The 23499-nt window shown below is 45.5% G+C and overlaps 1 protein-coding gene across 1 annotated transcript in view; it reads left to right on the top strand.

Annotated features, from left to right (window-relative positions):
• Positions 1-23499, top strand: part of Khc (kinesin heavy chain) — a 101984-nt gene that overhangs the window by 70145 nt on the left and 8340 nt on the right. Inside the window, exons 3-17 of the mRNA XM_084594853.1 lie at positions 2579-2652; positions 3594-3698; positions 5202-5250; positions 5369-5424; positions 6072-6159; positions 6610-6734; positions 7718-7822; positions 8218-8366; positions 10549-10697; positions 11749-12026; positions 13602-13958; positions 17319-17414; positions 17954-18167; positions 18665-19188; positions 20129-20265. Coding sequence (XP_084450979.1) covers positions 2579-2652; positions 3594-3698; positions 5202-5250; positions 5369-5424; positions 6072-6159; positions 6610-6734; positions 7718-7822; positions 8218-8366; positions 10549-10697; positions 11749-12026; positions 13602-13958; positions 17319-17414; positions 17954-18167; positions 18665-19188; positions 20129-20265 — 2506 coding nt within the window. The remainder of the gene's footprint in view (positions 1-2578; positions 2653-3593; positions 3699-5201; positions 5251-5368; positions 5425-6071; positions 6160-6609; positions 6735-7717; positions 7823-8217; positions 8367-10548; positions 10698-11748; positions 12027-13601; positions 13959-17318; positions 17415-17953; positions 18168-18664; positions 19189-20128; positions 20266-23499) is intronic.

Below are 23499 nucleotides of genomic sequence, written 5' to 3'. Positions count from 1 at the left end.
GCTGGATGCCGCTGACGCCGCTAGAGAGTCAAGATAACGAGACTGCATAGAACACCGTCGCCGCCATGCAGAAAGAGGAGGGGAGGGTCCCCCCCCCCCCCCCCCCCCCTGTTCCTGTGTGGCGGATAGGGTGCTCTTCAGTTGCCGACGCGCCGGTTATTTCACGTAGGCCCCGGCACGTCGACGAATACGTGACCACCTTCCCACGGCTAGACCTGGTTCTTGGCGCTGCGGAAGCGAGGGTATCATATTGTTTGCGTCGGCATCGGCGGCGTTGTCCCTGAAACCAACTCCGCAGCTGGGGTTGACTCACTATCGGCGTCAGCAGCATCAGTCAGTCGCTGCTATCTCTTCCCTCCTCCCTTTATCGCGTTGTCCGCTGGGTGTACACGCCGCCCCCCTCCCCCCTCTTCCTGCGAGTCTCCGGTTGTCAAAGCGTGGCACGTTTGTACCGCGTGGTTATGAAGCGGGACTTCATATATCTACGTCGGGTGGTCTCATATAATGTGGTAGCCAGCTTACGGATGTATGCTAAATTGTAGATGTGAGATAACGGAATAGCAATTCAAGGAATCTGTTTAAGCGAGCAAAGTGAGTCAAAGCGCCGGCTCGAACTTAATTCCTTTCTTCGCTCCTCCTCCAATGCAACCCCTGTGCGGTGGCAATCAGAGAGCCAGATCGGTGGCGGCGGATTTGCCTCAGTCTATCGAAAAGGTGAAATAGCTTATTTGCTGCGCTCAAATTTCGCATTAGGAAGTAACGTAATCGTCGGTAATTTTTTATTTTGGTTTTCCATCGAGCTCTTCACCGGTTCGGCGCCGCGTTCTCCCCAGGTGGCGCGGTTACAACGGACGCTAAAAGCATTCCACGCTCAAAAACAGTGGATATCATGAGAGAAGGCCGTGCAGTATTTCCAGTTGTTTAGTGCCCCTTTTCTAAAGGATGTCATTCTGCGTGGTGCAGGAAAACAACGCAGGCAAATGAAAAGCACAGGAGCATGATATATATTGGACTTGCGTGTTCCATCGGCTGGAACAACTGCCGCTGGCTGGTTGTAGGAATACAATTACCCAGGAGTAATTTCTCACGCGCCCCGTTACGCAGGTAGTTCGGCGTCGGCTTTGTCCGCGTTGATTACATAAAGTCGCGGACACTCTTAGTCTGCCAGGTGACATGAATGGTCACTGATTGGTGTGCCGGCTATGTGACGTCACGGAACCACTGTGAGATAGGAAAGTGAGATTGAAATCGGAGCCGATATACTCGGATACCGAGTCAGGCACGCCATGCGGGCACGTTTGTACCGCGTGGTTATGAAGCGGGACTTCATATATCTACGTCGGGTGGTCTCATATAATGTGGTAGCCAGCTTACGGATGTATGCTAAATTGTAGATGTGAGATAACGGAATAGCAATTCAAGGAATCTGTTTAAGCGAGCAAAGTGCGTGTGCGCGGACGAGGATCCACAAGGGCAGCATCAGACTGTCGTGCCGTACGCTTAAAGATGTCTTAATTCAAGGAATCAGCGTTTAAGCGAGCAAAGTGCGTGGACGTGAACGAGGATCCACAAGAGCAGCATCAGACTGTCGCGTCGTACGCTTAAAGGTGGTTTAATTCAAGGAATGGCGGGAGGTGGGGCGCCGACTACCACGCCCCGCCTCCCGCCAAACGCGGAGGAGGAAGGGGAATTTGTCCTGCGGAGGCTAGACGACCGGGCAGGAGAGTGAAAAACCTTTGCAAGGGAATGGGAGGAGAGAAACACGTCAGAATCGGATGATTGTGGTGGCTGTAACTGCGTCAATAATTATTCTTTTCAAAAACATTTTGCGGCCTTGCGTTCTGGGGGCGAAGTCTCACAGTCACCGGGAAGAAAATATTTTCGACTCGAGGGTGGACAGTGGGCCTTTAAAGGTGGCTTAATTCAAGGAGTCAGCGTTTAAGCAAGCGAGCAAAGTGCGTATGTGCGGACGAGGATCCACAAGGTCATCAGACTGTTGTGTCGTACGCTTAAAGGTGGCTTAATTGTTCCATATTTTTTTATTTTATTTTTGAATTCGCATCCAGTAGTGCCGAACTGTACACGACTGTACACACTGCGTGCCATCGCCACTGGTGCCGACGCCCAGGCAACTTGCCTTTGTAATGCTGCCGTGGCTGTCATTCTGGCCACTCATCGCAGCCACGATCGCTAACTTGGGCATATACACGTCTGGAGCTCTGTATCGCCTCTACGGGTTTCATGTGCCGCAGAGGCGACGAGTGCAGGAGCTTCGTCGTTTCCGACGCCTTTCGGACTTGCGCGCCGTGATGGACAGCCGACGAACAGTCCGTGACGCATGGTGCTCCGCGGCTTGCAGTGCGCATTGTCTTCGCGACGCGCCCGTTTCGGCCTTTCGTCAAAGCGCCGCGCTTATGTGCAACGGACGCTCTTATTCTTGTCTCGCATTGAATGCCCTTTTGTTGTCGCTCTAATTGCCCCCCTTCCCATTTATTGCCTGGAGGGCGAGCGGCAGCAGCAGCAGCAGCTCGGGACGCCCCCCGCTCATGAGTGTGCCGATTGTTTCTTCTCTTTGCAGATGTGCTCATGGGCTACAATGGAACCATATTTGCCTACGGCCAGACTTCCAGCGGGAAGACGCACACAATGGAGGTGGGCACACTCTTTACTGCTGCCTGTTCGTTTTTTTCTTTATTTTATTTATTTGTTGTTGTTTTTATTTTATTTTATTCATTTTTTTGTTGTTGTTTTTTCGGCCGTGGGGGTGCAGGGTGCCTCTGCAGGGGTCAGGCAGGCGGACATGCTTAGATCGCACTCTGTGTCTGGCCTCCACCATCCTCCGCCCACTATTGCACGCACCCAGACCAATACGCTGACCTGCGGCGTGTGTGTCCCAATAAACACTGAAGTGAGGGCATCCTGCGTTGAATTTCGTTTTCTGTACGGGTTCTGCCCCTAGACTGGCACTGTTGGCGCACTGCCGAGGACAGACGCGAAAATCCAAATAGTCAAGAACGTGCTTGAATGTGCAGCGGGAAAGTTTCTGATAATTTGAACGAAATTTATGTTTGGGCTTTTAGGTTGACATTATTTTTCTTCCAACACCTAAATTGTGTGGGTAAATGAATTCGCAGGTGTTGTTGCCAGAAAACGCTTATTGTAACACTAGAAACTGCGAGTTAAGTTGTATTGGCGGTAAATAAGTTTGTTTTACTACATGCTGCAAAATATTGGTAGCAAATACGTGCAAGTTGAATGTGTGTTAAAGCGGAAAATGATAAAAGCTTTTTTTTTTTTTTTCTTTGTGAAAAAGGTACTGAATATAGCCTGCACAATGCCTAGTTCAGGTTGGTTTAAATACCTAAAGCTAAGGGAACTAAAGCTGTTTAAGGTTGTAGCTATGTAATGTTTAAAGCTATAAACAACCTGGTTTATTGTATAACTGCATGTCATGTGTGGCAAATTATTACTGCATAGAGTTCATGGAGATGTTGAACCTCTGAAACTTATTGCATTAAAGTGATAAAAAAAGTAAAGCTTTTGAATGTCACAGCTATCTTCATTGCTCATGTGCTCTCTACTAATGTTTTCAGGGCGTTCTGGGAGACCCCTACAGCCAAGGCATCATCCCTCGGATCATTAACGATATTTTTAATCACATTTATTCAATGGATGAAAATATTGAGTTCCACATAAAGGTTTGTACTGACCGTGTCTTCCATGAGCTGCACTTTTGTTTGTGCAACCAACTTTTAGAGTGGCCACTTATTGGACCTTAACATATTCTTGCACTGGCATGCCAGTGTTTTAATAAGACTGCTCTCATTTTGCTTGTGACAGATTTTGACAAAATTGTGTTGCATATTTTTCTAACTCCTGTTTCTTTCTGGAAGGCTACAATACAATTAACAGCCGCATGTTGTGTGGCACTGTGCCTGATACCGTGAAATTTAATACTGTGAATTGGCCTTTCTGCCCCTTGTTGAACTGGAGCACAGCATGATTCTTGGCTGCTGAACTATATGCTGTTTGGGAGATTAAAAACGAAGTGAGGTAATCTAATCAGTATAAAGGATAGACTTCTCTGTCTTTATTTTAAGAATTTGGCTAATTTTTTTCGGTTTTCATTTCTTAATGCGGTTCCTGTCTGTCCCCCCCCTCCCCCCCTTCTCAGTGCATGTGTGCGTGCGTGCATGTGTGCCTGAGGGTGGGCCGGATGTAACGTAGTAATCCTGTGTGGTCGAAAATCACTATCTCTAAATGTATAGTTTGGCCATTTTTTCAGCACAAGCAGTCAGTTTACTAAATCAGTGCGCATATTGTTGTGCATACAGCTGTTCATGTTGAAGGAAGCGATTTTGGGCTTTAAGAAAGCAGCAGAAGAAACTTGCACGCAGAACCGCAAGTGTTAAGCTTATTGCTAAAATCTGGCTTGCCATATTATCGTTTGGTTGTTGCACTAGGCCCAGCGAGAAGGTGAGGCATTGCATGGTCTGCTTGCTGCCGCTCAAGCATAGAACTGAACCCCACAAGTGAAAGCACTGCTGCTTAATCATGACAGTAGACAGAACAGGGCGACGCTGATGCATGACGTTTATGCATGTAGCAGAAAAAGGTGCCCTTGACCTAGTAAGCACCGGCGACGAGAGCAACGCTACGCTGGTACTTGTTTGGTGGGTGGGCTATGTAAGGTAAAGAAAAGGTAACTGAAAATGCACTGTGCTATTTAATTTAACGGTAACACAGTTTTACCATGCCCCTGGCTTCTCTACTTTATTTTTTCTTGACTGAGCCTAACTTCTGCTCAATAGCCAGCGGGCTGTGGTGTGTGTGTCAAGGAACCAACCTTCTTGCATCTGTTCCAAATATGAGAGATATTGCATTCAGAGATTGGTGCTTCCGAACACCCGCTTGGAAAACACTCTGGCCAGTCCCAAAATAATGCTGTCCGATGATTTGTTTAGCTTCTGCAGCAGCACTGTCAGAGCATATATTCCTTGGGTATTGACATCCATTTTTTTTCTTTTTTTTTTTCCCCCCTGCTTATTCAAAATTTAGCATAGTTAGCGATGCTATGAGCTATGGTCAAAGTTTAGCTATGAGTACTACTGTGCTGCTTGATCTGGTAAAGTATCACTACATGCTTTCACTTGCTTGTAGTTATATGGTTGTTATTTCCAACTTTCTTACTTCTTTTGCAGGTGTCTTATTTTGAAATTTATCTTGACAAGATTCGTGATCTCCTCGATGGTGAGACATTTTGAATGTATTGCTTTGCTTTTGTGCATTTTTCTGTTTATTTGTTGGTGATCACTGTAGTGGTGTTTAAGAGAACAATTTTGTGAACAGGCTTTGCCTTCCTTTTCAGTAACAAAGACAAACTTGTCAGTGCATGAGGACAAAAACAGAGTTCCCTTCGTCAAGGTATGCATCAGTACTGTCATCCTCTGACATGAAAGCTTAGATGTTTTCTATGAAACCTTCTCACGTATGTTCTTCCAGTTTTATGCACACTGCTTAAAATAAGGTTGTCTTATCTGCACACTTCATTGTTTCAAAATATGCTGGCTGCTGCAAGGAAAATGTGCAGAGTATTCAAACCATTAAATAGAAGCAATAGTATTTTCATGGGTCATATTATGAATGTGCAGTAAAGCTGTATGTTCTTGGCTTTTTTTGTCAGTATTTAAGTGATTGAACAGTTGCAGTTGTTTTGGTTATGTGCTTATACATGAACCATTGTATAAATTTGCATAAAACGGCAGGCATTCTTTTCATTGCTCAGACAGTTATTTGAGTTTAACCATTGATGTTAGTATCTTACATCTTAAGTTCTTACCACATTGGTATCACATAGTCTTTTGGATGCTAGGAAAAGGAGACCCAGCAAAAGGTGTGCAACGTTGAGCAGGCTTAAATAACTGTTCTAGGGCCTTTTCTTTCTTTTGCAGATTTTAAATTCAACATGTTGATGCATGATCTGTGATATGCCAGTCTTGGCAGACCAGTCTGTTCTGGTGTGTAATGATATAATTGAAATGGCATCTTTCTGTGCTCTTTGTTTCTTCCAGGGTGCTACCGAAAGGTTTGTCACCAGCCCTGAAGAGGTGATGGAAGTCATTGACGAGGGAAAGGCAAACCGACACATCGCTGTTACAAGTAAGCTGCTCTTAATAATACTTGTAGTGGCTCAGTGGATTTGACATTGGGGTACAATCTGGGGTCAGGGGTTGAATCTCGTAAACAGTGGATGCATATAGATGTAGGCAACTTGCAAAACAACTGTTTGCTGGGCAGTATTGATGCATGCTTAAAATCCTCAGAGGTTTGAGAATAATATATAGCTGTCTATTATGACTTCGCTTATAGCTCACATGCAACTTCGTGTCATTAAGTGTCACACACTGATTTGTGTTTATACTAGAAGTGCTTGATTTTTTCTCCTGTGGAAAAGGTTGATGAGCATGGAGTTGGTTCGAGCCATGTAGCATATATGTTGAGTGAGGCAGATGTGCACTGGCTGAGGGGAACTTTTTCTTACAATTTCTCATAATATGGCTTATGGCATGTTGATATTGTCTCACTTGACCCCTGATGTCATTCCTGCAGACATGAACGAGCACAGCTCCAGAAGCCACAGCGTGTTCCTAATCAATGTCAAGCAGGAGAACCTCGACGACCAGAAGAAGCTCAGTGGCAAGCTGTACCTAGTGGATCTTGCTGGCAGTGAAAAAGTATGTTCATTTCTGCATACTTCTTAATGCACTGTGCATGTGTTAGCTTTATCTGGATGTTTCACTTCATGCAAAGATGTTATAGTGAAGCATTAGCTAGACATTGGTCAAAGAAGGAACAGTCATCATGATTTGATTCAGTCCTTTTTTTTCTTGTTGAATGTCATTTTGTGATATCAGAGTTCAGCATAGCTGCTAGCCTGTGATATGGAATCCAAGTTTTGGCACGTACCTGTGTGCGGGCAGTGAATGTTGTGTAACTTCCTGTTGTGCTATTTTGGACACTATGTTGCAAAATGGCATCCGGGTTTGAGCTGACGATAATGTTAAACCCTTGCATCCTCCTTTCGGTGGCTGCAAGTTACTTGGAATATCATTTTCTGCTCTGTCCTCGTGTTAATAACAAGAGTAAATAAAATTACACCACTTTTCTTTTCTCTCTATCTTTTTTTCAAGGTCAAAATGAAACAGAATTGTCTAGGTGGCAAAGAATAGATCAATAGGTCACGAATCGGCAAAAAGGATTATTTTATTAGCTTGGCCGAAAAACAGCCCTAAGCGAACAGTCCCCCTCTAAGAAAACAGTGCCTCCCCTGTTAGGTGAAGCCTAAATACGTTTTGCTGTTGCCAGCAAGATTTATAGACACTGGTTACTCTTTGCATGTGATATAGCCATTTGCCTGTAGCGCTTGGAACGACCACATTCATTTGGCTCGGAGGTTGTCGCTGCCGTGATTACCACATCATTTTTCAAGATATTTTATACAGGGTTGGCCATGTGGTTAGTGTAATGTTTCCTTGCTATGCAAATGGATGTCATGCAGTGTAAGGTGCCTTCTGTTTTTCTGCGTTCAAAAGCCCTGGGCAAAGCTTGGTTGTTTACAGCATAATCATGCCTCTGTTCGCACTGGGGACAGTGATGAAATATTTAGTGAATTTTTTCATGTTGTACTGAAACTGATTGGTGGCGATCACTTTTTCAGGTCAGCAAAACCGGAGCTGAGGGCATGGTCCTGGACGAAGCAAAAAATATTAACAAGTCCCTGTCTGCACTGGGCAACGTGATTGCAGCTCTTGCCGATGGGAATGTAGGTTTTCAGATTTTTCGAATGTGCTCTTAGGCCAAGATAATTATCTGGCATGTCAAAGCAGAAGTTCAAAAGCTGCATTGGACTGATTTGTGTTGTTTGCTTCATTATTGAGCTGGAGGCAGGCAAACCTTCTTTTTCTTGTCCCGTAGGAGTAAAGAAAAGCAACAACGCCAAGATTAGACATTGTATATCGGCTCTTTCTTTCTAGTCAGACTTAACCAGTGTTATTCCCGCAACTTGTGTCATCTTCCTCTTTTGAGGAAAAAAATATTGTCTAGGGGCCTCAGTACATTTACCCTCTCTTCCTCGGAAATGGCCGCAAAATATCTGATGGCTTTGTAGAGTCGCTGGTTTTCTCTTCAATTTTGTTGTGGCCTCTTGCCCAATCCCAGAAATCGCACATCCCGTACCGAGACAGCAAGCTGACGAGAATCCTGCAGGAAAGTCTTGGAGGCAACTCTAGGACAACAATCATCATCTGCTGCTCGCCGGCTTCCTTCAATGAATGCGAGACTAAGTCTACCCTCGAGTTTGGCAAGAGGTGAGCGCCTGGTCACATTTGAATATTGTGGACTTAACTGCCAAATTCCACACCAAGAGGGAAGGTGTTTTCATGTGCCTTCCTTTGCCATTTGTGTTTGCATTTTAGGCTGTACACTGAAGCCATGTAATTGACGTAAGTGTTCGATGTCAAAAGGAAGTGGCTTTGGCACATTGTTGCATTCTTTCCTTTATCTTTATTTATGACTTATCTATTAGTGGCTGTCTTGACCATTATATTTTTCTGAGACTTGCATTTATTGCTTTACAGAAGAGATATCAAAAAGTAAAAGGGGTGAAGGGGACAATTGGTTTGGCATGTTGCTCAAGTATGAGGGTATGAGGGAGGGCAGTGTGCACTTCTGTTGTCACCTTGCATCTATTCCCGTGTTTGTTAAATGATAAGTTGATGCACGTTGAGAAGTAACTGTATGCCGATGTTAATGTCAATGTGCTTATGTCAAAAAAGAAAAACACTGCTGCCCTGGCCACCCACCTACTTTTACTACACTCTGCATATGCGGTTGGCAGGAAAAGCTCATGAGATGGACACTCGCAGGAAAAAAAGTTAATTTTGACAAGGTTGCGCTAACCAATCGCAATAAATGCTTGAAAAAGGTAAATGGACACGTATGCTCCATTCGTTGGTGACTGGGTTGCGAGACAATGCTAACTACATTTTTCCCAGCACAAGCAGTTTTCAACCTTTCTTTGGTAAACAATATGTGTGTCAGCAAGAGACCTTGCCCTCTTCATACTTTGCCCTTTAGCATTAGTACAGTTGACAACATTGTTGGCATATTTTATTGTTTAGTACTTGATCTTGTTTGTGAGCAATGCTCTGAGCAAGGAAAGTGAAAAGCAGCTTTGTCATCTGAAGGAGATAATGACTTTGAAAAGAGATGGAGGCTTTTCTGATTCTCCTAATGGCTACATGTTGCCATGAAGCGTTGTTACATTTCCTCCGCACTAGTAGATTTGCTAACAATTTTCGCTATCTGGTGAAGATATGGGAGATAACTGGCTGTGCTTTATTAGTAAAGAATGAGGCCACATGCACTTATCAGTAGACACAAAGTGCCTGAGGAAGCTGATATGGACTAGACTAGACTGGACGTATGAGACCTATGAGGAATTGTGTCTAGACTGGGGGGGAAACGTCAAGGCCTATGCAGTATGCAACAATTTTACAGCCAAGCATTATGCCATCAGTATAATATATAAATAAATAATGAATGAGAAAGCTGAAAGGAGCATTAGATACACTGGTTTTATAAGCACACTGGGAGGTTTTAGCTATAGAATTGGAGTTGTGTTGCTTGGAGACATCGTGCATAATGTACATTGTGAGCATTGCTGTCATTTCGCTGCTTGCTACCCACACTGCAAAAGGCTGTGGGGTTGCCAACACTGCTCTCCTCTTTTTTTAAATGCAGTTTAATGTGTATGGTGAGGGAAAATTGTGATAGATCAGAGCTCTTACTCCACGCTGTGTCTCAGTTGTGGAAGAAAAAAAATGTTATGCTGTGGGAAGCGCCAGTGAAGTAAATAATAAGTCTCCTGATAAAGCCTTTCTCTGGGGAATGGACGTCATGCACACATTAGGAATGCCTCTCGGAGATGATTTTGTGTTGTTTGCATTGAGAATACATACCTTACACAAAGCCTTGTACACTCGAAACAAGTGAAACCAACATGCGAGTCGTGCAGAGCGGTGGTCACCACACCAAGTCTTATTTTATGCACGCTAAAAAAAAAGCATTTGTATTGATTTTGGGATGAATAGAGCTTGCTCCGAGGGGAAAACACTGTTGTTGTCTCCTATTTTTACGCTCCTTAAAGATATTTAAGCTTCCAAGTAAGTTCTATTTTTAAGAGAACTGCTTTCTTTCTGTTCACCTTACCTTTTTTATTTGGTGCATGATAGCTTCAGCCACTTTTGTGCCATTAAACGTAATCACACTTTAGGTGTGTCTAACAAATGTGAAAGATACTTAAGGCTGCATGCTAGCAGTTGTAAAGAATGGACAAGGATGAGAACGAGCACTGCAAAGCATTCTGGCGTTACCTTTCCTGTGGTTCTCACTTTGTAACAGAAAAGGCAGTGCTGGCAGCTTCCTGTTTTTTTCCTCGTGTGCATGGGAGCTCTTGCGAGTGATTTTTACAACTGCTGATACACACAGGGCCAAGACCATCAAGAACACGGTCATTGTCAATGAAGAGTTGACAGCTGAGGAATGGAAGCGGCGTTTTGATAAGGAGCGTGAGAAGGTGGCCAAGCTCAAGGGCCAGCTGAGTAGGGCGGAGTTTGAGCTCAGCCGCTGGCGCAGTGGTGAGTGCTTTTCTATTTCATTTTGGTGGGAATGGTTGATTTTGGGCGTGCCCTATTGAGACCATGCAGTTGGCATATTTGCTGACCTCGTTTTGCATATGGCAACTGCCAGAGGCACTCGGCAAGTCTTGCCAGGCAGTGTCTCATGCTGTGCCTCGTGCAGGAAAAATTTTGCAGATGACGGCGTGTAGCCAGAGCAAGTTTTAATAAGCACTAATTGCAGAGATTGGGTGCACATTGTGTGCACATTGTGTTTGAACATCAGGTGTTGTTTCACTTCTCACTGGTTGGGAAGATTTGTGATTCCAGTAGCAAAGTGGGATAATTGGTGATGGCAGGTCACTTTGATCACTGAATGATTGAAACTCATTGTATAACATTTGAAACTTGCCGGCAGGAACACAGGTCTAGTTGCATGAATGACCCTTTATTATTTTTTTTTTTAACTAGCAGTATTTGGCTGATGAACGCATTTTATCTAGGATCATGGTCTCTGAACATTTTATGTTACAATTCACAACAGCAGCGGGCTCCAGGCTTCGTATGTTGTGAGGGAAGTAGCGCAGATAGACTGGCGGCATTTTTAATTGCAGAACTGGCACAATTAATTACATGCGCTGCTTAGCCAGTCAGAGTGTGATCCTCGGGGACAGTCCTTGCAGTAATCAAGGCAAAAATGACAATCTAAGGCTACGTGACAGCAGTGGCTGGGAACTATCTCCCGTTACAAGGCCTTTAAGGTTGCGATGAGATAAAAGTCAAGAGCTACTAAACAGTGGATCTGTGGCCCAAGTTCCCTACCAATCTACTATGAACTCCTTTTGTATGCGACCCTTTGTAGTGTGGCCCATTGGTTACGGGACTTCTTTTGGGGAAACTAAGATGTTTCGTGAAGCCAAAATCGTGAAACCCAGATGTGCGTGGATGGATTCATGCGGTGCCTGGACTCTAGCAGACCGCAGGGACTTGGTAGACATGGGACAGAGTGAATGCAGGCATGTTTCTGTTCATGGATTCACTTCGCCTTTGTGTTCTATGCCTCTTCTATTAGGTGAAAGTGTGCCGACGGATGAGCAGCTCAAGGACTTGGAGACCAGCACCATGAGTCTGTCTGAGACAGCCTCAGCTGGCAACCTATCAGCCAGCACACTGTCAGTTGGGGGCACGACACCCACGGCAGCTACGGCCACCACAGCACCCAAGGGAGACCCGCTGGTCGGAGAAGAGCGCACACGCTTGTATGCCCAGCTGGATGAGAAGGATGATGAAATCGACCGCCAGAGCCAGCTGATCGAGAAGCTCAAGGAGCAGATGATGGAGCAGGAGGAGGTGTGCATACCTTGCATGATTGATGCATGTCATTTTCATGAGGTGTGCTCTATCCTCGACTGAAGGGCTGCTTCATGGCTTTCCATCCTGCTGGAGGAGATATTTTATTTTGTGTGTACATGAAGGTAAAATTAAAAATAGTTCTTTGCGCTTCCTTGCCTTAGCTTGGGCAGCACTCATTATTCCCTGTGGTACTCTGCTGATGCTTTACAAAAGAAGTATATGCTGCTTGTGGGCTTATTGAGATAGTGTTAGTTCCTGCACACTTAAACGATGTTTGGGTCACTTTAGACACAGCTTGGAAATTAGTTTTGGCTGCTGGCTTGCCTTTTGAGGTGCTATTTATCGTTTTGATTCAAAGCGAGTAATTTTTGGCCCACATATCACATCCAGGATGCAAGATGGCCAGTTCAGTCTTTCAGTGGAAAATGCAGAGGGGATACTTTTTACATGCACATAACAATTTCTTACATGTACATACAAAATTTCTCAAAATTTCGAAGTTGCTGAAAAACTGTAATGTCAATACACCAGGAGTTGTGTCGGTGTGAGAGGGCTTCATTGCAGAAAGAATGACGGGCACCTGACATGCACGCACAGTATCGGCAATATGGAAGAAACACTCCACTGGTAGCGAGAGAAATGTTCAACAGCACTAATCAGCATCCAAAATGGCGCTCTGCTGAGCTCAGTTTGGCTGGTCGATGGTGGCTGATAACTGCTGCCAAAAGCCTGGAAAAGTGTAAGCAAAACTATGTAGTAGGCATATTCTCGATGGGACCATCTGTTTATTGTGATGCCTGCCATCCTGTGAGCGTCAGACTTGCTGCGGAAACTTCGCAGCATGCAGTTCAGGTTTGAGTAGGGCTATATTGATGAACTTCGGACTCTTGCCGCATTTGTCACGTCTGGGTAAAGTCTGTCTTGGAAACCTGTTTGAATAAATTGGTGAGAGACTTGTAGCATCTGAATTAGCGGGTGTCTGCCCACTGTCATAGAGTTACATGGGATTCCCAGTACTGCACAGGCAGTTCAAATAATCGGATTTGTGAATTAAATTTGGGCCATTATAATGAGCTTCTACTGTATTGTTAGCAGGCTTAAAAATTACTTTGTACTGGAGACTGTAGCCGTGCATGGGTGCTCATACTTTTTTATCATTCTTTCGCCGCTTGGGATTAGCTATGGCCTCAGATTCTAGAACATGGGAAAGGAGGCACAAGATCCATTACTTGAAGCTGTAATCACCAACTAGTCGCTCCTTACACATGAAGGTTCTTCGATGCCATTTGGGGGCCTGCAGAGGGGCTTGGCAGTTACACTTTGGTGGCATGTGGAGAGGACTTCCAAGGTCAGAAATAGCCACGGGTACTGGAGAAAAATCAACCATGTCTTCATCTGTGGCTGTAGCCTTAAACTGGAGGCACCTAAGAGGTACAGAAGCATCTCCTAAAGGGCCAAAAGCCCACCTCGTCGCTTGACTGTTTTTTCGTTGTCTTGTCTAGAAGTAGCGTGCCCTAATTCTGGTGTGCTGATTATTGATGCCATGTTCTGTCGATACATTTGTGTGTGCAGCTGATTGCGACCACGCGGCGTGACTACAGCGGCCTGCAGCAAGAGATGCTGCGCATTCAGCAGGAGAATGAGTCCGCGAAAGAGGAGGTGAAGGAGGTTTTGCAGGCCCTGGAGGAGCTGGCTGTCAACTACGATCAGAAGTCACAGGAGGTGGATGCCAAGAACCGCGAGTGCGAGTCCCTCGGCGAGGAGCTCAACCAGAAACTCTGCCAGCTCAACTCAGCCCAGAATGAGCTGCAGCAGATGAAGGACCACAGCGTGCACCAAAAGAAGCGCACCACGGAGATGCTCACCTCCCTGCTCAAGGACCTTGCCGAGATCGGCCTGGTCCTCGGTGGGAATGCTGGAGATGCCAAGGTTGTGGGCGGCCCTTACTTTCCTCTTCTCTGTCGTTAGAAAAGTGTACCCTTTGAAGTGCTGGTCAGGTCTTTAAGAAATGGTAGGTTTTATTTAAGGGTGCCTTCTATATTTTTATTGTATAGCTATCATTATTTTTGCTAAATATTTTGTCACTGCATCTTCTTAATGGTGCAACTTAAGTATACCAAAGAATGATATGTAACCACACATAATCTTTTGTGTTGCCTAGTAGACATACAGTGTAGACTACTTACAACATAACTGCTTATAGTGCAGGACCGATTATATTGCTGCTTTTGCTGGCCACCAGCCTGCCTTCCTTAGAACTCAATGTAAAGCCATACCGCTTATTATGCGGTGGGGCGTATGCGGTATTGTGCTCTCGATGACAACGTAGAAATCAAGTGCACTTTCCTGCATGGCACCGGGCTTTCTTGCGTGGCACAGCACATGGCACTACATGTTTAGGACTCGACACAAGTGCACACTCCACGCACCTGCCGCTCATTTCCTCTCTTTCAGTTTCCATACTTGTGAATGCTTCTCTTCCGCTGATTTATTTCCCGTACCATGCATCAACTGGCCCAACGAGCTACGCTTCTTCAATACTCTTTTCCCTCCGTCTTTCTTCTGCTTCTCTTCCTATGCACCTGCTTCGCACCACACTTTCTCGCCGGTGCCCCTCTAATGCTTTCCTTCAATCTCACTTCGTTAATTTCGCAAAAGAGTGAGCGGAAATGCTTGTTTTCAAAGACACAATCACAACAAGCATTTCCGCTCACTGTACACCACTGTAACAGATGCTCGGCTAGCTTTCTGTGACATGCTCCAAACGTTTTCGCAAGGCACTTTTTTTGCGTGATGACAGAATGGCCCCGCCGAAGCATAACGGAGGTACCCCCGCGGACAAAAGTGGTATATTCCACGCGCTGCGAGAAAATTGCCCGCCAGATTTTTTCGACAGAGAAGCGGTTATTTCTGAGATATGCATAACGTACCCTCCTTGATATACTTTCCATCTAGTCCAAGCAATTTTGTGTGGCACATTTTTTATACTGAAAAAATGCAATCGTTATGATTCGCGTGGAGTATACCACTTTTGTCCGCGACTGGACATCGCAGGCTGCCACAACAGTGCACTAAACACTAAATCAGGATTCCTCTGTCAGGCTGCCTCACTGCAAGGCCTGTTTTCCAACCAAAAGGTCTCATTTCGAGACTCCTCGCATTCTTTGTGGGAACGAAAAAATCCAGAAGATATTCTTTAGCATACCGCCTGTTGCGCAACTGCAGAGGTTAGTATGACCTTCGCGGAACTCGGCATGCACTGGTAATGAGCACACACACAGTTTTGTGGCAGTGGTTGCGCGGTATGTTAAAACTAACCTAAGTGTGCACCAGCACCAGCACCCAGGCCACTGTCCATTCATTCCAACTTGGTCCAACCAACCCAGCCGTATTCTCAGAATTTTTTATTTCAGCATCACATTATCTTGGCTTAGCGTGCATTGTTCATTGTTGTTTCTTAACGCAGCACCACTTGCGAAGCGTAGAAAGGATACAGTAGAACAGAAAACTGGGCGAGTTGGAAAGGATTCTTCTTAAAGCAGCGCAGTGTACAAGACGAAGTGGAAGGAACAAGGAACAACACGAGCGCTCGTGTTATCCCTTGTTTCTTCCACTTGTCTCACATATCGCTCTGCTTTAAAATGAATACATAGAGCACAGCTGTTACGCCTTTCATAGGACTGCAAGGGGCAAAAAATGTGAAGCAGTAGCCGGGAAGTGAACATGAAAAATATGTGCATTGTTTTCTGCTGCAATTTGCAAAACTTTGCGACTCTTGTGATTTTTTGCGGGCACAGAACCTATAAATGCCTTGGGATGCTCTCCATCTGCTTCGGCAGTTATCGTTGGAAGGGAGATAGCAGCAAGGCAGGCGGGCAAATGAAAGTTGGGTGTACATAAGCACTTCTGTGCTGTTTTTACGGCACCCACTTTAATCCTACACGGTCTTCATCTGCTGTAACCTGCAAATTGCATTTTCAAGCTGCTGGTGACAAAGCAAAGGAAGATGACGGTAACTTGCCTCGGAGTCGACCTTCGTGACTGTGTCTCATACAGCCCCGCCCTCGTTTTCCGTGGCATAGTTTAATTTTCATTTGTCTGGCTTTGAGTGCTTGCACCACTGTGCCAGTGTAACTGCAGCAACAGCTGCAACAAGACTCGTGCTGCTTATAACGCAGCAGCCAGGAATGTAACAGTGGGGTTACATGGAGAAAGGGAACCAGGCTACAAGTGGACAGTTCGTCATGAGGAAAAAAACAAACAAAAATGGCCCAGCACTGGCGCAAAGCCACAAGAGCTTGCCGGTTGGTGAAGCCAACAAAAAGAAAGCTAACTGCGAGAAAGCATGCCGGGCAAGGCTCCAAAAATTGTCTGTGCATAGCAGCTACCACAAGCATTTATTTCTACCCCCACTCTCTATCAAAAGGTCACCAGCTCATGTTTGCAGTGCTTATCGAATGAGCAGGTGTTTCTTATGCTCCTAGTGTGACTTGGGTACAATTTTTTTCTTTCTTTCAAAGAAATCATGATTTGTAGGGGGTGCAATTTATAGGCCGCACAATATCGTAAATGACAAAATGCATAATGCACATACATCATCTGTGATTTGTATTACACACTACTACTACTACTACTACTACTACTACTACTACTACTACTACTACTACTACTACTAGAGTCATATTAATATTACTAGTACTACTATATCATTACTAGTAAGTATACTATACTATAGCACGCTATTACTTAATATTATGCTATTACTAGTATCATATTAAGTAGCAGGATACTTGTAAATTGAGCAGACAAGGGTAGGTAAAATGAGGGGCTCATTATGATGTGCATATCAAGCAGTCCAACAGCCAATGCAATGAAGCATTATTTTTCTTTTGTCTTGTCTTGTCTGTACTCTGTTTGCTATGAGCTACAGTGATAGCATACTTATTTTATTAGAGTGATCCCCATTTCAACAAAAGCGGTTGCCTATCCAGAAAACACCGTCTACTTAGTGTAACGGGCTCATAACATGCTTTCAGATTGTGGGGTATAGACTGTAAAAACATGCTGATGACAATTTTTCAGTTCACTACTGTAACTAGTCACACACCACTGCATTTAACGTGAACTGGCATTTGTGTGCCTGTCCTGTTCGAAATTAAGTGCGGGGTATCGTGTTTATAAATTGTATTTTGTAGTATTTAGGCCCTACTAAAAGTACCCAGTACTTGTCTTGTTTGCCGCTACCTTACCCTTGTGATCTAACATGGTACCTTTCACATCTCCTCACAGCCCGGTACTGATGTGAATGGCAAGATCGAAGAGGAGTTTACTGTGGCTCGGTTATACATCAGCAAGATGAAGTCTGAAGTCAAGGCTCTGGCTCAGGTAAGGAGCTGAAGCATCGGTGGGTGCTTCATTTCGGAAGGTAGCCAAAGCTTCCAAACATAGAAAAACACATTAAAAATAGAAAAATATTTCATCTCAAGTTCGTTTATATGTTTCGTAAAAATAAGGTAAACTTAGACTCTGCTCTGTACGTCTAACACTCAAGCCGGTTATCTCCTCGTACTAACCACCCATTTGCCATTACACCGTGTTTATTTAGAGTTGACCTTCTTAAGTACTCGTTCCTCCTGGAAACCATTGTTGAATTTAATAATGAGGATCCACACGTGTTTTTTTTTTTTTTTTTACACCAACTCTGGTGATGTTTTCGAGAAAAAACTAGAATTGCGTTTCTTGTAATGTGCCTGCCTTTCTTCTGCATTTTCATTTCCTACCCTGTAACAGCCTGTAAGGACTTACGGTATTGTAAATGAATAAAGAACTTCGAGACGCTCATTTCAACCAGCTCTCACATTGCTATGCTTCATGCGCTATCGTTATGTGCATAGTTTAACCAGTGCATTGCATTGTCTCTGCAGCGTTGCCACCAACTGGAGTCATTCCAGTCTGACTGCAACAAGAAGATAGAGTCCAATGAAAAGGACCTCGCCGAGTGCCGCCTGCTGATTAGCCAGTATGAGGCGAAGATGAGGTCTCTTCAGGAGTCGATGAAGGACATTGAGAACAAGAAGCGTGCCCTGGAGGAGTCGCTTGATGAGCTCAATGAGGAGTGCTCCAAACTCAAGGCAGCAGGTAGGCCCTTCTTGAGCCCCACTCAACACGTGGCCTCGTGGAGGTGGGGCCAAATACAAAATGCTAATTATGCATTGGGTCCATATTTTCATTTGGGTCACCTGGTGCTGTCGTCGGCATCAGTGATACGGTGCAGATGAAACCACCAGTAGTAGCTGCTGTGGTCACTTGGAAGTGGTATTCAAAGCAGGCTACATCTAGTATATAATATATCCTTGTCCTTCTTCTTACGTTACTGTCCACATTGTCGAAATGAAGGTGCATTCAACTCTAAATTTAAGTAGCACCTTTCCTTTCAGACTGTTCTCTTTGCGATGCATATGCAGTATCTGACATTTTTTGGGGGGCTGGCAGATGTTAACGCCACATTTCCAGTGCCACTTCTTGTGGGAATTGAATGTTGCTCACATGGAATCTGAGATGGAAAAAAAACAAGTGCATGCAAACTTGACATTGTGCACTGCTCTGATTCGTGTCCATTGCACTCCATGCTACAGAGGAGATGCACATCATGGCCTCCCGGGAGAAGGAGAAAGAGAAGGACTCTGCAGAAAAGATGAAGGAGGCCCTGGAGCAGCAGATCGAGAAGCACCGGGACGCCCACCAGAAGCAGCTGAGCTCGCTGCGGGACGAGATTGCCGACAAGATGGGCCACATCGACGCCTTGAAGGATGCCAACCAGAAGCTGTCGCTGGCCCAGGAGCGGCTACAGCAGGAGTATGATCGGCTCAAGCAGGAGGAGCAGGAGAAGAGCCACAAGCTGCAGGAGCTGCAGTTCCTCAACGCACGTCGCGAGCAGGCGCGCCAGGACCTCAAGGGGCTCGAGGAGACAGTCTCCAAGGAGCTGCAAACACTGCACAACTTGCGCAAGCTGTTCGTGCAGGACCTGCAGAGCCGCGTTAAGAAGGCCAACCAAGGGGAGGATGCCGAGGACGCCAGCGGCGGTGGCTCCCTGGCCCAAAAGCAGAAGATTGCCTTCCTCGAGAACAACCTGGACCAGCTTACCAAGGTCCACAAGCAGGTCTGCATGTCCTCCCATCACAGCATGATGTGACTAGTCCATTAGAGGCTTTCAGCTTTTTTTTTTTTCCTGCGCCTTACATGGCATCGCTGCTTATGTCTTTGAAAGCTGTTGACGTTAGCACTCTTGTACACTGTTGCAGTGTTTCTCATATTGTTAATTCTCGCAGAAGGCCCAAGTGGTTGGCATTGCACTGAGCTCTGTCCATACTGCTTGCCTCGTTGCTCAGTTCTGCATCCACAAAAAGTATTGATTGTTGCTTGCACTTATCCTCTGCAATTGGCTAATTAGACTCTTACTGACCCTTTCCAGCCCGACACGTTGCTCCTCTCCCGTACTTCCATGTTTGAAAATTACCACATCCCCCTTAAACTGCATCATCCTTCATAGGAAGCATGTTTTGCTTCCTGTCTATTGCTCATTTGCACTTGTACACTAGATATGGAGTCATGCCATCGAGTCCCTGAAAGCTAGTTATACCACACCGAAGTGACTATGTTTCTGTTCAGGCAATATGCTGCCCTTGGGAATATCCCTTTGGGTATATTGTTTCTTGTTTCACTCTCTTCTGTCCTACCTATATTCTGATTAAATGCATAAATGCACTTTCGTTTATACCTTCAGTCTTTAAGCTTTGCCAACTTCCCACTACTCTTCTTGTTGTTTCTTAGCAGTAAGTTGATGGATTGACACGGTTGCTAGTGACACTGTTGCTATAAACAGACCTGAAACATGAAAGCTAAACATAGACATCAGCTTAAGGCAAAGTTTAGGTGATTACTGTGACATTTGGGATATCCTTGAGTGAAACTAGAATTGGTGGGATGACTTGCTCTCTAGGTGACTAACTTTTGAGAGCATGTGACATTCATGTAGGGACTTCTATATGTGACCTTGACCTTTTCTTTTTCCTCTGTCCTCTTTTTGTGTGATGGCACAGTTGGTGCGTGACAACGCTGACTTGCGCTGTGAACTGCCTAAGCTGGAAAAGCGCTTGCGAGCAACCATGGAGCGAGTAAAGGCTCTGGAGAGTGCTCTGAAAGAAGCGAAGGAAAGTGCCATGCGCGACAGAAAGCGGTGAGTTTAAGCCAACACCACCACACCTTTCGGCCTGTGCTCCTGCTTATCTGCACTGCTTGCCAGAAGGCAGAGAGAGTTATTTTTTTTTGTAAAGAGTTTGATTGACTCTCACTTAGGTGCAACTATGTGTTGAGCGAGCTCCTATATCTAATTAACGTTTCGCACTAGTTTGTGCTCGTCGTGGCGCTCATAGAGAAGGCTAGCACAGATTCTCTGCACTACCAGGGTAGGGGCACATTTGGATGCGCGAGGTTGTACACGATTGCCTTTTTTCAATGTGATTAATGTAAGTTGAACCTCATTGATACGTTCCTGCCTCACATGCTCAAAATCGCAGGCATTAACGTGCCGCATGGAGTCTCAGTTCTTTTCTTCCAGCTAATCTGTTGTCTGATAAAGCATTTCTTATCTACCAGGTTCGGATTTTCAATGAATTCCAGTTGCGTGATATGTTTAGCAATCAGAGGCACGTGCAGACATACCAGTCAACATGTGACATGAAAATGAAATGAAACTGCAATCACTCGCAGTAATAGCTTCTTTGCAGTGCCTGTATGCAGAGGGGCAAAATACAAAAAAAAAAAAACGAAACTGCATTAACTTGGTACCAGTGGGTTGACCCTTAAGGGGGGACACGGGTCTTGAAGGCGGAAAAATTGCCCAAAAATCAATTTTTAGAAAACTGAAGTATTAGAATCTACAACTATTATTCTCTGACTCCACCAAGTTTCTCACCTCTCGTGTCAATATTGGAGGCGTAATATCAATTTATAACAAGTCGGCTGGCTCATTTCAAGCTGATGTTTTCACTAAAATAGCGCATTTTCAAAAAAGTATAGCTTCCGTTCCACGGCCGCGCTCACGGCGATCTTGGTCTCTTTCGAAAGAGTGGCTTTTCGCCTTCAAATTTCGCGCTCCTGCGCGTCGTTTCGCTCATTGGTTCGATACAAACAAAGAAAAGAAAAAAAGCCACAGCACACGTTCCTATTCGTTGCTTCGGTGCATGTGACAAAAAGGGACCCTGTGATTGGCCGTTCGCGTCTCGCGTCGTCTGCTGTGCGCGTCAGGGCAGTCAGAGCCGTGCCCTTAGACGCCATCTTGCCTAGTGCTGTCAGCCTCGAACGCCTCGGAGATCTCGCAGCGATGTCTACGCCAACGAGAAAGTTTGCGATGCGTCATAAATACGGCAAAAAAAGGAAAAAGTCGTCGATCGGCAATGCTAAGAAAGGTGCTTTGGTGTTGCGAGATGCCGAAAACGAGCAGATTCCTGCGTCCAGTGACCGTGTCGACGAACCTACGGATCAGCTAGGCCTAGCGGGCCCGTCAAGCGAGCACGCTTCAGATGTCAGCTGCGTTCGTCACGATACAACGCTTCTGACGCCTTCCGATCTGGCAAGTGAAAAGAGAAAAGCCGACGCCAAACTGCGGGAGTTGGATTCAACACCAGCAACGAAACGTAAGACTGACTTTGCCGCCAGCGATGCCGCGATCTGCCCGCTTGATGAGACGAGCTTCGCCGTGATTTGCATCGAGTCGATCAACAGCCTTCTTGACGGTGCAAAGTGTAAAACGTGTGGAGGGAGTGTTAAAATCGGCCGAGGTGATCGCTGTCAAGCTTTTCTTGACATGTGTCAAGTGCGGTGACAAGGCATCGGCGTGGAGTTCGCCGCGTGTGGACGGAAAGCAAAGTGTAAATCCTTTCGCTGTGAACATTCTGGCTGCGTGCGCGATGCAAAGTACCGGCAACCGGCGGACTGCATTCAACGACATCTTTGCCGCGATGAATATTTCCCATCGTGGACCGCACACGAAAACGTGGCAGAGCTACGTAAAAGAAAAGCTGACTCCTGCCGCGACGCGTGCAGCCGAGAAAGTGACAGTTGAATGCGCGGAGTCAGTCTGGAAGCTGTACGATGAACTGAACGTTGACAATCCTGGAAACGTAGCCGTGTCCTACAATAGGACTTGGATGACTCGTGGGCATTCTTCCCACATCGGAGTCGGCACTGTCATCGAGCTTTTTACGGGGCTTGTCCTAGACTACGTTGTCCTGAGCAATTTTTGCGCAGGTTATGAGCGGGGACCGAAAGTGGACGACCCCACGTACCAAGAATGGAGAGCAAGCCACGTCTGCCAGAAAAATACTGATAAAAAGGCTGGTGAGATGGAAGTAGAAGCAGCCCTAATCCTATTTAGAAGATCGCTCCAGAAGCACAACCTCAGATATACAACGGTGCTGTCAGACGGCGACAGTCGGTCCTTCCTCGCCCTGAAAGATGACCAAGTGTATGGCTACGTTGAGGTCACCAAAGAAGATTGCATTAACCATGTTCAAAAGCGGATGGGGACAGCTCTCCGCAATCTGCTGTCAAAACAAAAAGGGTCAGGCTCGGAACCACTTGGTGGTAGAGGCAGACTAACTGGTGATCTAGTCAACAAGCTAAGTTCTTACTATGGCTGGGCACTCAAGTCCCATAGTGGCAACATAGAAGAAATGGCAAAAGCGGTGATGGCTACCTATTATCATGTGACATCAAATGATCAGGAGTCGGATCACAGCCTTTGCCCAACAGGTTCAAGTTCCTGGTGCCGGCAAAATGCTGCTAGTGCCAAAGGAGAGCCAGCCCCAAGGCACCGCTACAGCCTTCCTAGTCATGTATGCAAGGCATTGCTACCAATTTATGAGCGCCTCTCTGACAAGAAGCTCCTTGAGCGATGTGCAAGGGGAAAAACCCAAAATAATAATGAGAGCCTGCACTCTCTCATATGCGCACTGGCATCAAAAGAAAGGCACGCATCCCTCTTCAGTGTTGAGGCCGCAGTTGCAGAAGCAGTCTTGAAGTTTAATATAGGGTACCAAAGGACCTCGGTAGGAATTTTGAACGAACTGTGTTTGAATCCTGGCCAGAGAAGTGTGCGGCGTATGGTAGAAAAGGACAAGCTTCGGTCCATTGCATCTACAAGCAAGCGTGCATCGGCAGAAAATTTGCAGCGTGCTCTGAAAGAGCGCCACAAAGGTGGTAGTGCTCAAAATGACTATGCCCCTGGGGCATACTAACAATGCCTGGTAGTTGACATGTACATATTTTTTACTTTTAGTGATTAAAAATGACTTCCGTTTGTTTTTCTCATTTTCTCAAGATGTGAATTTTGGTCTCCTGTCAAGTTGGTGAATGCGATATCTCAACACCCAATGCAGATACAGCAATGATTTTTGTTTCAGCATTAAGC

This window comes from Amblyomma maculatum, chromosome 2, assembly GCF_055883805.1.
Source record: "Amblyomma maculatum isolate TAMU_Amacu chromosome 2, ASM5588380v1, whole genome shotgun sequence".
In the NCBI taxonomy this organism is placed as follows: domain Eukaryota; kingdom Metazoa; phylum Arthropoda; class Arachnida; order Ixodida; family Ixodidae; genus Amblyomma; species Amblyomma maculatum.
Note: the sequence above shows the minus strand (reverse complement) of the source record. Positions and strands in the feature narration are given on the sequence as shown.